This window comes from Centroberyx gerrardi, chromosome 11 (assembly GCF_048128805.1).
Source record: "Centroberyx gerrardi isolate f3 chromosome 11, fCenGer3.hap1.cur.20231027, whole genome shotgun sequence".
Lineage (NCBI taxonomy): Eukaryota > Metazoa > Chordata > Actinopteri > Beryciformes > Berycidae > Centroberyx > Centroberyx gerrardi.
In genome coordinates this window covers 20612684-20625202 of record NC_136007.1, presented here as the reverse complement: position 1 = coordinate 20625202, position 12519 = coordinate 20612684, and the positions used below count along the sequence as shown (strand labels likewise).

General features: G+C 40.5%; 1 protein-coding gene across 2 annotated transcripts; it reads right to left on the bottom strand.

The window, feature by feature from the left end:
• Positions 1 to 633: 633 nt before the first annotated feature.
• slc6a7 (solute carrier family 6 member 7) lies at positions 634 to 9897 on the bottom strand. Of its 2 annotated transcripts, none has more exons than XM_078286636.1 (14): positions 9642 to 9897; positions 7604 to 7835; positions 6933 to 7064; positions 5791 to 6001; positions 4908 to 5046; positions 4642 to 4776; positions 4411 to 4514; positions 4198 to 4322; positions 3697 to 3809; positions 3447 to 3584; positions 3232 to 3331; positions 2938 to 3056; positions 1615 to 1788; positions 634 to 1402 (listed from the first exon to the last, which is right to left on the bottom strand). In XM_078286636.1, the coding sequence occupies exons 1-14, from the start codon at positions 9717 to 9719 to the stop codon at positions 1232 to 1234; spliced, it is 1971 nt and encodes a 656-aa protein (XP_078142762.1). In that variant the 5' UTR covers positions 9720 to 9897; the 3' UTR covers positions 634 to 1231. The 2 variants fall into 2 exon arrangements, with proteins under 2 accessions (XP_078142762.1, XP_071772686.2); XM_071916585.2 differs by having other exon boundaries at positions 9654 to 9897.
• Between the last annotated feature and the right edge of the window lie 2622 nt (positions 9898 to 12519).

Sequence of the window (12519 nt, the reverse complement as noted above, 5' to 3'; positions counted from 1 at the left end):
TTTATTGCAATGGGAGAATCTTAATAGGATATGAATTATGTGGGAAACTGTACCAAATACACCAGGAGTGGGAAGCATTGGCTTCCAAAAAATGCCGATTTAGAGGCCTGCAAACTGAAAACCTAAGAGATTATCTACAAGGAGGGCTTTCCACCAATAAACAGCAGAAGGGAAACCTGCACTGAAGGGATTTCAGGAGAACCTTAGAGAATGCATTAAGACCTAAATGTGTTAGGTATCATAATATCAGCCCTCATCCAGCAGACCCAGAGGAATTAAATGCCAAGTTTTCAGTAGACATAAGAAAGGGGGTACCTGTCAAAAAAACCTACATGTAGATCATGTAGAACATCAAATGGTTGTTTAAAAGATAATGACAAACAATTCAAAACTCCCAGAACTCCTATTTATTAGGGTGTTTTACAATACTGGTAAAGAATTTGGTCAAGAAGGTGACAATGACAATCTATGTTGAGTAACACATAATTTTCACCAAGAGAGAATTGGTTGCTACTGTCTGCCTTTTTTCACCTGAAATTGTTGTGAATTGTCCATTTCACATGCAGATGGTCAGTAAAGACATACAGTATCTGTGTTGCAACTCTCATCTGTGGACAGTAATATGAAAGATACTTCATTTGTCAAATGTTTTTATTTGATTTTCTACTAGCAGGTATTTTAACTATTATTAATTCTAAAAAGGGAAATTGGATTAAAAGTATTCCTGACTGTGTTGTCACCAACGTTTAATTGCAGATTGATGATTTGTGGTCGCTTTTCCAAGTCCATCAATGATAGCGGAGGGTAGCTCCAAGTGTCACTGCACTCTTCGTTCCTCCTCATACACAGTCAATGTAATCTGGTCCCTTAGCCACTAGTGGGTGCTGTTCATCATAACACTATGCTACTATAAAGATAAATAATGATCAGCAGATATACTGGATATCATGGTCCAAATATCCTGGTCAAGCCCTACTACATCCATCTAATATCTGATGATCCAGACTTTGCCTCCGTACCCTTATATTCTTCACAATGTAAAAAAGTGTACAAAAAATACAATTCAAACAAAGATCAGAGTGGTATAAATAAAGCAATAAATCCACGCTGCCCTGCAGGACATGTAGTCTGTTGAGACATGGCCACCAGACCTTAGCTGGGGCAAATAACATAATAGTAAATCCCTTTGTCTATTGACAACATAGTTCTCTCAGCGTTGTGCTCCAAGTCGTCACGCCTCGCTTCCTGCGTCCCATGTCATAGCAGTAAAATCCATGTCAGTAAGAGTGACTGTGAATGGAGCCTCCACTCTCTCTGGCTCAACGCGCTCCTCCACTCGTCCGGTGCTGTTCAAGTTGTTCGCCCTCCAGGAATTCAGAGGTCGGATGGATTTCTGAAAACGCTGCAAAAAAAAGACAAAAAGATATAAACCTTCCCACACGGCAGCCTGCAGGCCAACAGAGGATGTTTGATTTCATCCACCTATGTTATAAATCTGAAAAAAATACAGCAGAAGGGTAAGTGACAATCTGGCTAAGTTGCAGTGGCAGTGTGACTGTGGCAGAGGTGTAACATGACCTCTTACTGACAGAGTTACACAGTGGTCATACTGACGTCTTTCAGTGTCCCAGTTTCCCTGCTGATGGCCACAGTGGCCCAGATGAGGATCTGCAGACAGCAGGTCGCGCCCATGCATACGCCTAGTGCCTTGCCCCAGCGTGGAAACACATAGTCCCCATAGTGCAGTGAAGTGTTGTACATCTCAATGAAGATATAGGTCAGGATGAACTGCAGGGCGAAAAGGCACAGAGTAAGTAAAGGAATGTTCATTTCAACAAAATACTAAAATGGCAACTGACGAAGAGCGACTGAGGAAGCCAACAGAGAAATGCTGCAAGGGGGTTAGTCAGATTGAATGTCAGTTTCTCCTCTTGAATTATTCACAACTGTTAGATTTCTGCACAGTTGGCTGAATTTCAAGGAAAGAGTGATGTCATTCTGCAAGTTATTTTGGCCTTGTTAGAGTTACTTTTGTAACAGGTGGTTATTACACAACTGAAAAATTATACTTTGTTTTCCCTCAGGTTCCCCTAAATTCTACAGTTACTGAATGGGACATTTTAAATTCTGTTAGACAGGGATAACATGCCTGCTCACCCCTCATCAAATTACCCTGACTGTAAGTGCAACAACCCAATACAATAATAAATGGACACAATAGGGAAATTCCATATCAAGAATCTTTTTTTAAATGGAATTGACAGAAGAAAGAAGAGAGGGAATAACATGTGACAAGGCCTGTGCAGCTCACACAAGCCCACAATGCTGCAAGTACATGATATGCAGCTTAGCTCAACAATAACAATACAATTCAGGCAAAATCCCTTCGGCAATGTCGGTCATTACTGGACATGGTTGATCGTCGTCACCCTAAACCCAGTTCTCAATGTTTTGCACCTAACCTCACATAATCGGTGTTTTAATTGCTACCTTAATGCTACACAAAAAGAGCCTGAAAAGTAATGTTCCTCGCTCTGGCTTTATCCCTCTGAAACAAACATGCAAGGGATTTTTGTCAGAGGTGCTCCATAGCCAGCTGTATTGAGTTGCATTCCAATACTCAAACCAGTGATATGAAGTAGAGATTTGAAATATAAACAGTAGATCTGTTTGCAGTTAGCACACCAGCAAACGTGTGGGATGAAAAAATAAAATGTCAGAATCGCAAAGAACCAAATATAACAGAAGTCGTAAACTAGGGAACAATAAATGAACTTCCCTCAGCAAGATATATGAACCAACCTGCCATAGCTTTCCAAGATCATTAACAGATATTTTGAAAAGCATTTTTATATTAACTATGGTTAAGTCAACCGATGTCACATTGTATTGGTTCCTACCACTAATAAATATCAATGTTTAAATCTGCTCATTTACCAGTAGAAGAAACGGAGTGATGAAGACCCAGCACGCTTTGAAGTAAAGAAGCACTTTGCTGCACCAGGGAGGGCAGTGGCAGATCATATCGAGGATGTCTTGACAAAACTGGTTGACTCCTGGTAACAAAAGAGCATTAAAACACGTGCATTAGAAACACTGGAAAAAGTCCAGATACTGTAAGAGACTAGAGAACGGTGGAAATTGAAGAAACTGCTGGATGAAACATGACGTGGTGTTAGAAGTGTGTGATGTGAGACGTGTGGTGAGGGTTAGAGGTGTCAGGTGGTCTACCATAGAAGAAGGAGATGCCAATGCACATGAAGAGGGTGATGATGATGAGGCCAAAACTAGTGCTGAAGGAGTCAATGAGAGTGAACCAGTAAATCCCTCCCTATGAAGACACAGACAGCAGCGGAAATGTGAGTCCGAACGCACACAACAGGCAGCGCATGCCGTCACACACGCCTCACTCGGTACAGTGTACGGTTCACTAAATACACACTCACATCGGTGATCAGCAGGAGACCCATCAGGTAGAAGCCGAAACACAGCACGCCCAAGAACAGAGACTTTTGCTTCATGTTCCCTCTCAGCTGTGGAAACTCATCCAGCACTGCCGTAGTGATGCCCTCCATGTTGCCGAACTGTGAGGTGGCAGAGCAGAAGGTTTTATAGGCATATGTGGACTCTTAGGTCTTCATCTTTCTGTTATCAATGACACAAAACAATGTGGTTTATCATGGAGAGGTCACCTACCAGTGTGTCAATCCCCAGCATAAAGAGCATGAGGAAGAAGAGAATGGACCAAAACACTGAGCCTGGCAGCAGAGCAAGGGCCTCTGGGTAAGCAACGAAGGCCAACCCAGGACCTGGAGCCAGAAAATAAACAGAGAATACAAAAAGTCATTAGAAAGTTTATACAAAAGATGCTTGTACCATAAGATCTTACTAACCCAAACTGCTCAGAAATGCAGGTAATCTGATACAAAGAAATGGTGGCTACAATACATTCAGAAGTAATTAAAATTAAATATAGGATACAAGCATGCACACATATCCCACAACACCCTTTACAGTCTGATTTCCAAATGATATTTAGAGAATGTACTGACAAGGAGATTTCAGCAATTGCACAGAATTAAGAGAATTTGTTTTTGTTCATTATTCCTGTTTGATTATTCAATAAGCTCAGATGTCTGAGGTTTGTATAAAAGAGCTTCAAGTAGTTTGTTGAGTGAGATGACCAAAGTAAACTACCTGTATCTGCCACCTTCCCGACAGGCACTCCCTTCCTCCATGCCATGTGACCTAGGATCGAGAATATAGCGAAGCCGGCAAAGAAGCTGGTGCTGCAGTTCCCTATGGTGATAATCAGAGTGTCCCTGAAATCAACAGCACCATGATTAAGAGTCTACTTCCCGTCATGCTTGTAGCGACAGAGCAAACCGTTAAAGCAGGGCGCAGACGAACCTGATGACGTTGTTGTCAAACTTATTATAAGAGGCCATGGAAAGCAGCCCTCCAACTCCAATACCTAACGAGTAAAAGATCTGTGAGGCTGCATCGTTCCACACCTGCATTGTTAAAGACAAAAGTATCACTTATACACTGAACGTACGTACAGATATTGTTATTCCAGTAACAAAGCAACGTGCACATGACTTCTCAGTCACAGCTATGCTAATCTACCATCACAAATACCTGTGCACTGGCTAACCGGTCCCAGTCTGGTGTGAGGTAGAAGGCAACACCCTGAAGAGAGCCTTCCAGTGTGGCACCCCTGATGATCAAAACAATGAGGACAAAGTACGGGAATGTTGCTGTCACATAAACCACCTGAAAACACAGACAACGGAGACGCGTATTACAAGACGTGGCACCAAGGGGGAGACTTCTGTGTGTGTGTTTTGCATGCATTTTTGTGATAGTTGCGACGAGTGTGTTTTGACAACATTGTGTTGATTCACCTTGCCCGAGCTGCGGATGCCCTTAAGCATGCATAAGAAAATGATGATCCAGGCAGCCAGGAGGCAGAGGGCCAGAGGCCAGCGGACAGGACCCGGGTCATGGAGGCCCTTGCTGTTTACTACGCCCAGCACGCGCTCACTAGAACACACACAGCACTCAGAGTCAAACACAAAGTAGATGAAGACAAAGAAGATGAATAGAGACCTGCCCATGTGCCACACCTATTGCACATTAACTGACGCAAAACAAACAGGACATAGTTGTTAGGCTGCATTGAGACGTTACTGTGAAGGCATTTGTCTGGAGAAAAAAAAAAAAAACATTACTCATTCTCTTCAGCTGTTCAAGCTACATTTCTTTGATGCTGTAATACATGACAGACATACAAGATGTGTAAAATGGGCAACATTTTTGTTCAATCATTGGATAAATGGACGTAGAAGATTAGTAATAAAGTAGAATAATATCTTCCCCCAAAATAGCTGAATTGGTGTCAGTCATTGGAAATGATGGTGTTTGTTGAAGGAGGTTAAACAAGTTGAAAAAAGTATGTGCACAGCATACTGTAAAAACAATTTATTGATCTGCCAAAAAGGAGTGGCAAAAGTTCTTTTTCCTCAGTCGAACCACTTCTTTTGAGTATAAATTCCAATTTACATTGCACTGAGTACTCTCTCTTGTTGCTGCCAGCATTTACACTGATTCTGTTCTCAAGCACAAGAAGATATATACATTGCATACACTGTACACTGTGAACAAGTGCTATAGGAATTAAAGTTATTTCATGGCAGCCTGTATACACTTGGAAGGCAGATTTCAGTCCTGCATAATTAGACAGGTCAGAGGACTTCTTTGTGAATGCTTGTACAAAGGCTCACTTACTTCCAGAAAACCTCAGTGGGGCTGAGGTTTCTGCCAGAGGAGCTGTTCCCTGTGGTGTTCTTACCACAGAGAGCAAAATTGGCCACAGCGTCGCAGGACCAGGGTAAAGGGCTCTGGAAGGAGCTGCCCAGGTAGTAAAACGTCCAGGCGATGATGACATTATAGTAGAGGCACACCAGAGTGGACACACAGAGCATCCCAATGCCAATACCTGCAGGCAGAGACACAACTTTAAGTATCTCTGAACAGCAGGATCCAGAGGTATGCAATATTATGTAAGGCATACTGTCTGTTGGACTATTTTAATGTAAAATGCAGCTGTGAACCAGCTGATATGAAGTGAGAGGTGGTTGTATTTGCAGAGTGAAATAAAATCATTCAATGGACACCTCAGAGTGTACGATCCCATATATAATCCAGACACACATCTTTTCTCAGGCGATACTGGGCTTGTTCACCAGTAACAGTTAGCAAGTTTCCTTTTATACCAACTGAGGGAAATCCCTCTCAGCTCCTTCTCCCAACACACACCTGACAATTCAGCCTGCTGATGAATTAATGTTAATAAGCGAAAACCATTAACTGACATTCCTAATATGAATAAATATTACACTTATAAACACAACCTGCTTTGCTGGCTCCATCTTGTAACTAAGATAGTTCCTGCATGTTTTTCTATATATAGATTTAGCCACTGAGTTGCAAAGCTCTCAGGAATTTTCCAGGTGAGCCACATGATGTCAGTAGCCGGCAAGCTGATGTTAGCCAGTTTTAGTATCAGAGAGTCATGGTTACATTGTGACATCGAGAGTAAACAATGTTACTTTACAGGACTACTACTTTTGTCAGGATTGGCTGCTAACATGGGCATTTTAATGGTAACTTGAAATCCTATTTATTCAAATTATTTATAATAATTTAATTTTAACCATTATTATGGTTGAAATTGGATGCTCAAACGTTCCCAGAGATTTAATCCAGAACTGTGATCAAACTGGATTTCTTCATATACATTTTGTTTAATTCATGACTCTGACATTATTACTCTATCTAACACTTTCTAGGTTGCCTCATTGAATTGCAGTAAGTGTGTGCTGGTCTGTAATTATTGGACTAAAAAGCATGATGGAGGAGGTGATTACCTTTGAGGAGAGGGCAGCACTTCCACACAGTGATGGGGCCGGCTGCTCCATACTGGCCTAGACTCAGCTCCATGAGGAACAGTGGAACACCAGTAAAGAAGAGCATAATGAAGTAGGGGATGAGAAACACACCTGTGGACATAAGAAACAGGTCAGCTTGGAAAAGGGAGGGGTAACATCCACTGCATGATCATTCATTCATTTTGTAGACGCAGCCTGTAGCGGCAGGTCTTGTGCTCACTTACACAACCTATATCTGGGTGGCTGCCCCGCAGACAGATGTTGACTTTTTTCTGCTCCCTTGGTACTCAAGCTTCAACATGTAAAAGCTTCAAATGAGCATGTATGTAATGATTGGGTTCTCCGCTAGACCACAAGTCTGGGTGTGTATCTGAGGACTGCACTGTCTCTCCTTATAGGATTTGTAAATAGCTTCTTCTCCAGCTTTCCAGCACCAAAGGCAGCCATGGATAGCTCTGGATTGAGTGTAAAATGAGCCAGCATGCTTAGAAGGGCAGTGCCCACCTGAGGGCAGGGAGAAGCGTAGCTCCTTCTCATATGGGTGTAACAAATCATGAAATCATGAAGTTATGATAGGCCTAACAATATGCCTACGTTTTCAAAGTATTTGAGGCTTCAGAGGGCAGTGAACCTGCCTATGGGCTGCTCACCTCCTCCATTGCGGTAACAAAGGTAGGGGAACCGCCACACGTTCCCTAGTCCCACACAATATCCAATACAGGAGAGCAGGAATTCGTACTTCCCACCCCACTGCTCCCTCGGGACAAGCGCGTCTGGAGCAGGTGCAGGAGTTGGGGCTGGGGATTCAGACTGTGGTGTCGGTGTAGGCGTAGGGTTGGGGACATTGTGAGCCACAGTATGCCCGTTCAAATGTACTGAATGCTAGAAAAGAATACAATCACATTATTATTACAGTGAAAACTCAAGTTGTTTACATTTGGATTATTTGTGTTTTTAAGCATTTCATTCTTCAGCCTTTCATCCTGAAAAAAATAATAGCTTAACAAGTTAAGAGTTATGTTAGATAGTGACCTGACATTTGATGAGGTGATATTTTGGAGGTTGGCCCAGTGTGGTTTATACGTCATAAACTATTACACAGCACATTGTTATACAGGCTTGGCGGAGTTTGCCATGCCTGTCTAGTTTACAAATGATTTGTTGAAACCACCCACTCTACTATCTGTTCTTCCTTCCTGCAGGGCATCTTTTCATCTCCGAACAAGAGGGGAACTATAGCTTCACATGTCAGGTCGCAGAGAGGAAGTCTGGTTATAATAGTAGAGCTTCTGCTTTACAAGCCATTATTATAAACTGGACAACCATAAAAAACTTGTTAAGTGTTTAAACTTTAAGAATTCACATTATTGCAATGGCCTAGGGCTGTACAATCAATATTTGTGAACATAAGAAATTGTCTTCCAAAGTGATACTCTACAACACCCAACACTTCAATTCATACTGTCATCAAGTTACTCCATAAACAATGAATGCCCTAATTCTGTGGACTGTAGGCTGCTTCTCTGAGCTTTCATAGAGGCCTACGAAAATACAACCAACTAAACTACGCTGGGCCAAATACAATAACCATAGATTCATCATAATTAAGTTCAAGTTTTGACACATCCAAAATGTAATGTCTTCAAGGTTTCCTGTTTTACAGCCAAGTACAGAACTTATAAGAACAGAAACTCTGCACCCTCGAACAAATACGTTGTTTCTGTTCATATAATCAGGTAAAAAAGTTTATTAATGACTTGCTCTAAAACCTAAAAAACAAATTAGATTATCTAAAATTATTGAAAATGAGAGTCCAGTGTTTTAAGAAGAAGTAGACTAGTGGACATTGAAAATATGATGAAGCAGGCCCAGTGACAATTGAACTGTTTACGATAGAAAGAATAGGTAAATAGTTACCATGACCTCTTGTGAGTCTAGTCAGTATTGTATATAGGGGACACAAAACTACCCATGTGAAGAAAAAAAAACCCTATAGTAATCATATAAATGTATCACAGTCAATCTATAAACTATATATAATAACATATAGGGATATTATACAGTGATACCATAGAAGATAATTAAAGGTCAGTCTAAACTCACTAATGAAGTTACAAGTCCTTATAGGAATATTAGTGTTTTATGTGAATTAACCCAAAATCAATCGATCAAATCCGGACGTTGATTCATCCCCTTCCTTACCTGCTGACGCTGACAAACATTTCAACAGTGAACTGAAGTTATACTGAATGTAACACCACTGTAACACCATTATTAAAGACAAAACAAGGACTGAAGCAGGTTGGATACTGACTAATGTTAATGTAAAGAATCGAGCTAAAAAGTCAGTCATTTCTGTATTTTTGGGATAATAACTTGGGATAAGTTATTCAACAATCACATCTGGTGAATTAGCACACCGGCTCGGCTTTATCTCCACAGCCTTCATTCAAGCTGGCTGAGTGTGGCTGTAGTGTAAAAGCCTGTTGCAGCCAGGAATGAGCAATGTGGACGGACAGGTTAGACTACTTCACTGACTTTGGTCTTAAAAGCCAAATATGGCCTATATAGTAGAGCTTAGGTCAAATTAAATCAGCCGTAGTGGTCTCAAGAGTCCACCATATAGTTTATACCCACACAGAGCAGCATGTAGTGTTGTCCCAATAGTGAATAACCTGAATAACAAACCTCCGCTCTTACCTGCCGTGAGGTCGCATTGGCTTCAACGGAGTTCCCAGGTGCCGCTTTGGGCTCTTGGTCCTGCATTTCCCCCGTTCAGAGAGATGGTTCGCTGTTTCCTATGTCTGCTCAGTAGCACACATTTTTCACGGTAACGTCTAATTGGAAGTACATGTTTTTTTTTTTTACCGGCGGTCGGTGTTCACCAAGCGTGAGGAACCGGCTACATCAGCGCTGACGATAAGGAAATAGTCCGCTGCTGTGGTGTCGTCGAGGGCAGGCAGTGCGGAGGGCGCAGGTGCAGTAGCGGCCCGGGGAGAGGATGACACTGCGACGAAACCGCCTTCTGTCTTGTATAACTGCTGCTAAAAGTGCTTTGTTTTGGCACTAATTGCATTATTCTGAGGCTTTGACTCCTTGACTGGCCTTACCCACCGATGTTTGTCTGTGCGGCACATGTTGGGGCCATTTTTATGTTTTATGTTATGTTTTTATTGTGTTTTTTGTTTGTTTGTATTGTTTTTCTTGTGTGTTTGTATGTGTGTCTCTTTACAAGAAACTTTGTCTGTAAACCAAATTTCTCTTGCGGGGTATTAAAGTGTTCAAGGTAATGTTAGGGATTGCAGTAAAGTAGGCTAATTTATCTTAGAAATAGATTTTTACCTATAGGCCTCGCATTAAACCAGCCTAAACTTAAAGGTGTGAAAACAATACAGTTTACAACAATATACAGTATTTTAATGGGTGGTACCCTCCTATTTATTAACAGAAATTACAACTTTCTCTAACGAGTTTAACAGGTTTAAATGTTGTTATAATCATTCAGTTATAATTGTGAATATCCATACTTTCATAAGGGTTAAGCCTATATATCTTACAGTGGCCTAGTAGGCTATTGAAAAAACAAATGTGAAAAATGTCAGGTGATAAATGAACATGTTGATTCAAATAACCTTTTGGCAAATGACAAATGACTTTCTCACGTTTGTTTCAAATGTTTATTTCATGTGTTTATTTCAAATGGTGTTTTTCATGTGAATGTGTCACATTTTATAAATGTTTAGTTGCTTTTCATTGCATCTTACAGGAGTATAGGCTGTGTTCCATATGTGCTTGTCTTGTGAATTTTCCACATGATGTTTTGTATTTGCTCAAACGTTATCTCCCTACTCAATACTACATCAGGATCACAATAAGAACCATTTTAGTTACCAATAACAATATATGTAACCTGGTACTTACAGAGATTCACAGTACATACTGGACACATAGTACAAGGGCAAGAGGACCTCATTCACTTCCAAGGGACAGTGCAAGACATACTGTGGACAGTAAAATAGGCTACATATCAGTCCACATACATGCATTCAGCATTCAAAATTTCTTTTAGCTAAGTGCATTCAAGTAGCATGCAACAGGGAAATGTAATGAGAGACCAATAGCTTTTTGGTCCAGTGTAGCATAAGAAAGTTATACTGAATAGAACAAGATGTGTGCAGTAAAATATGAGAATACATCTCTGAGGGTGAAAAGTGTCATGGTGTACAGAGTTGTGCAGACATTTTAGTGGTGCAAAATTATGCAAAATCTGCTTGGCCAATGATAAATGGTAACACCGGTAAGGTTTACAGACACTGGATGGTGAGGAGGAGACTGGTTAAGTAGGAAGAAGCTGTCAAGGTAACAGGTTGGTTTTTGTGCTAATGAATGGGCGTCATCTGCCAGAGGAATGTTTTTTGGGACAGGTTGTTGCCTGGATGGCAGTGTTGGTGGCTTTATCTCCCTGACCTTTTCTTTGCCTTGGTGGCAGTCATGCTGTTCTCAATGTACATAACAGACTTGTTTGTCAAAACATAATGTAACTAGGCCTAATTATTAATAACAGATAAGTGAGTATAATAGCTTGCTACTCTATCATTCAACCATAAGGCTAACTAGTAACTAACCCCAAATCTGTCTAACCCTAACCCCAAGATTAGTACATTTTATTTAGATAGAGAAAATGAACTTTGTGTATGCACAAAGGCATTTGTGTGTACACTGGCCATCAAAAGTTTGCCTTTTCTAAATTTTCAAAGTACTATTTGATTTTCTCTGTTATTTTTCAATGAACAAGTAAGGAAAAAATGGCTACAATGGTTTTTGTTAACATAAAATAGATATTTAGGCTAATACTTTGGATATATTTATTCAACACTCAGCTTCATGTTCATCAAAGTGTCTTCTTTGGTATGAAGAGAAGGTTTTGCCTACCAACTAGCACCACAAACCTCTGGGACGTCCTGCAGAGGCAGAGCATCTTTGAGGAACGCCTGGAAAAACTGACTGTTCACATGAAGGAAGTGTGAGCAGCAGTTACAGCTGCTATGGAGGTTTTTTTAAATGAATGTATAGTTGAATTGTTTTAGTGTTATCACAAATATTTGCATGTAGGCCTATGTTTTGTTTTTCAAACTAAATCTAGTCTTTAATGGGGTTAAGTTATTGCAAACCTACAAAGAAAACATGCTTATTTATTAAGCATTTTCAAAAGCTAGGTATCCCCAAACGTTTGACGGGCAGTGTATATGTGTATATGGATGATCACCATCCTTTCCTATAAGCTATTATATGTAAAATGAATTTAGGTAGAATATTAACTCATAGCTAGCTGCCCACTCCTATCCAGATAGGATGCACCAACCAAGTTGTTACTGCCTTCTTAATACCTATAATTCAAATGGTATTTTGAACTGGCCTTCATTGATAAATTATGTGGGTAGCCTATTTAGTGAAGATATTAAGAGAAGACCCAAACAATTAATGTTTTGCTTAATAAATGACAAGTTGAGTTCCTTGTAGAATCAATGGACGCTTGTGGTTTGAGATAATCAGATAATAAACAAGC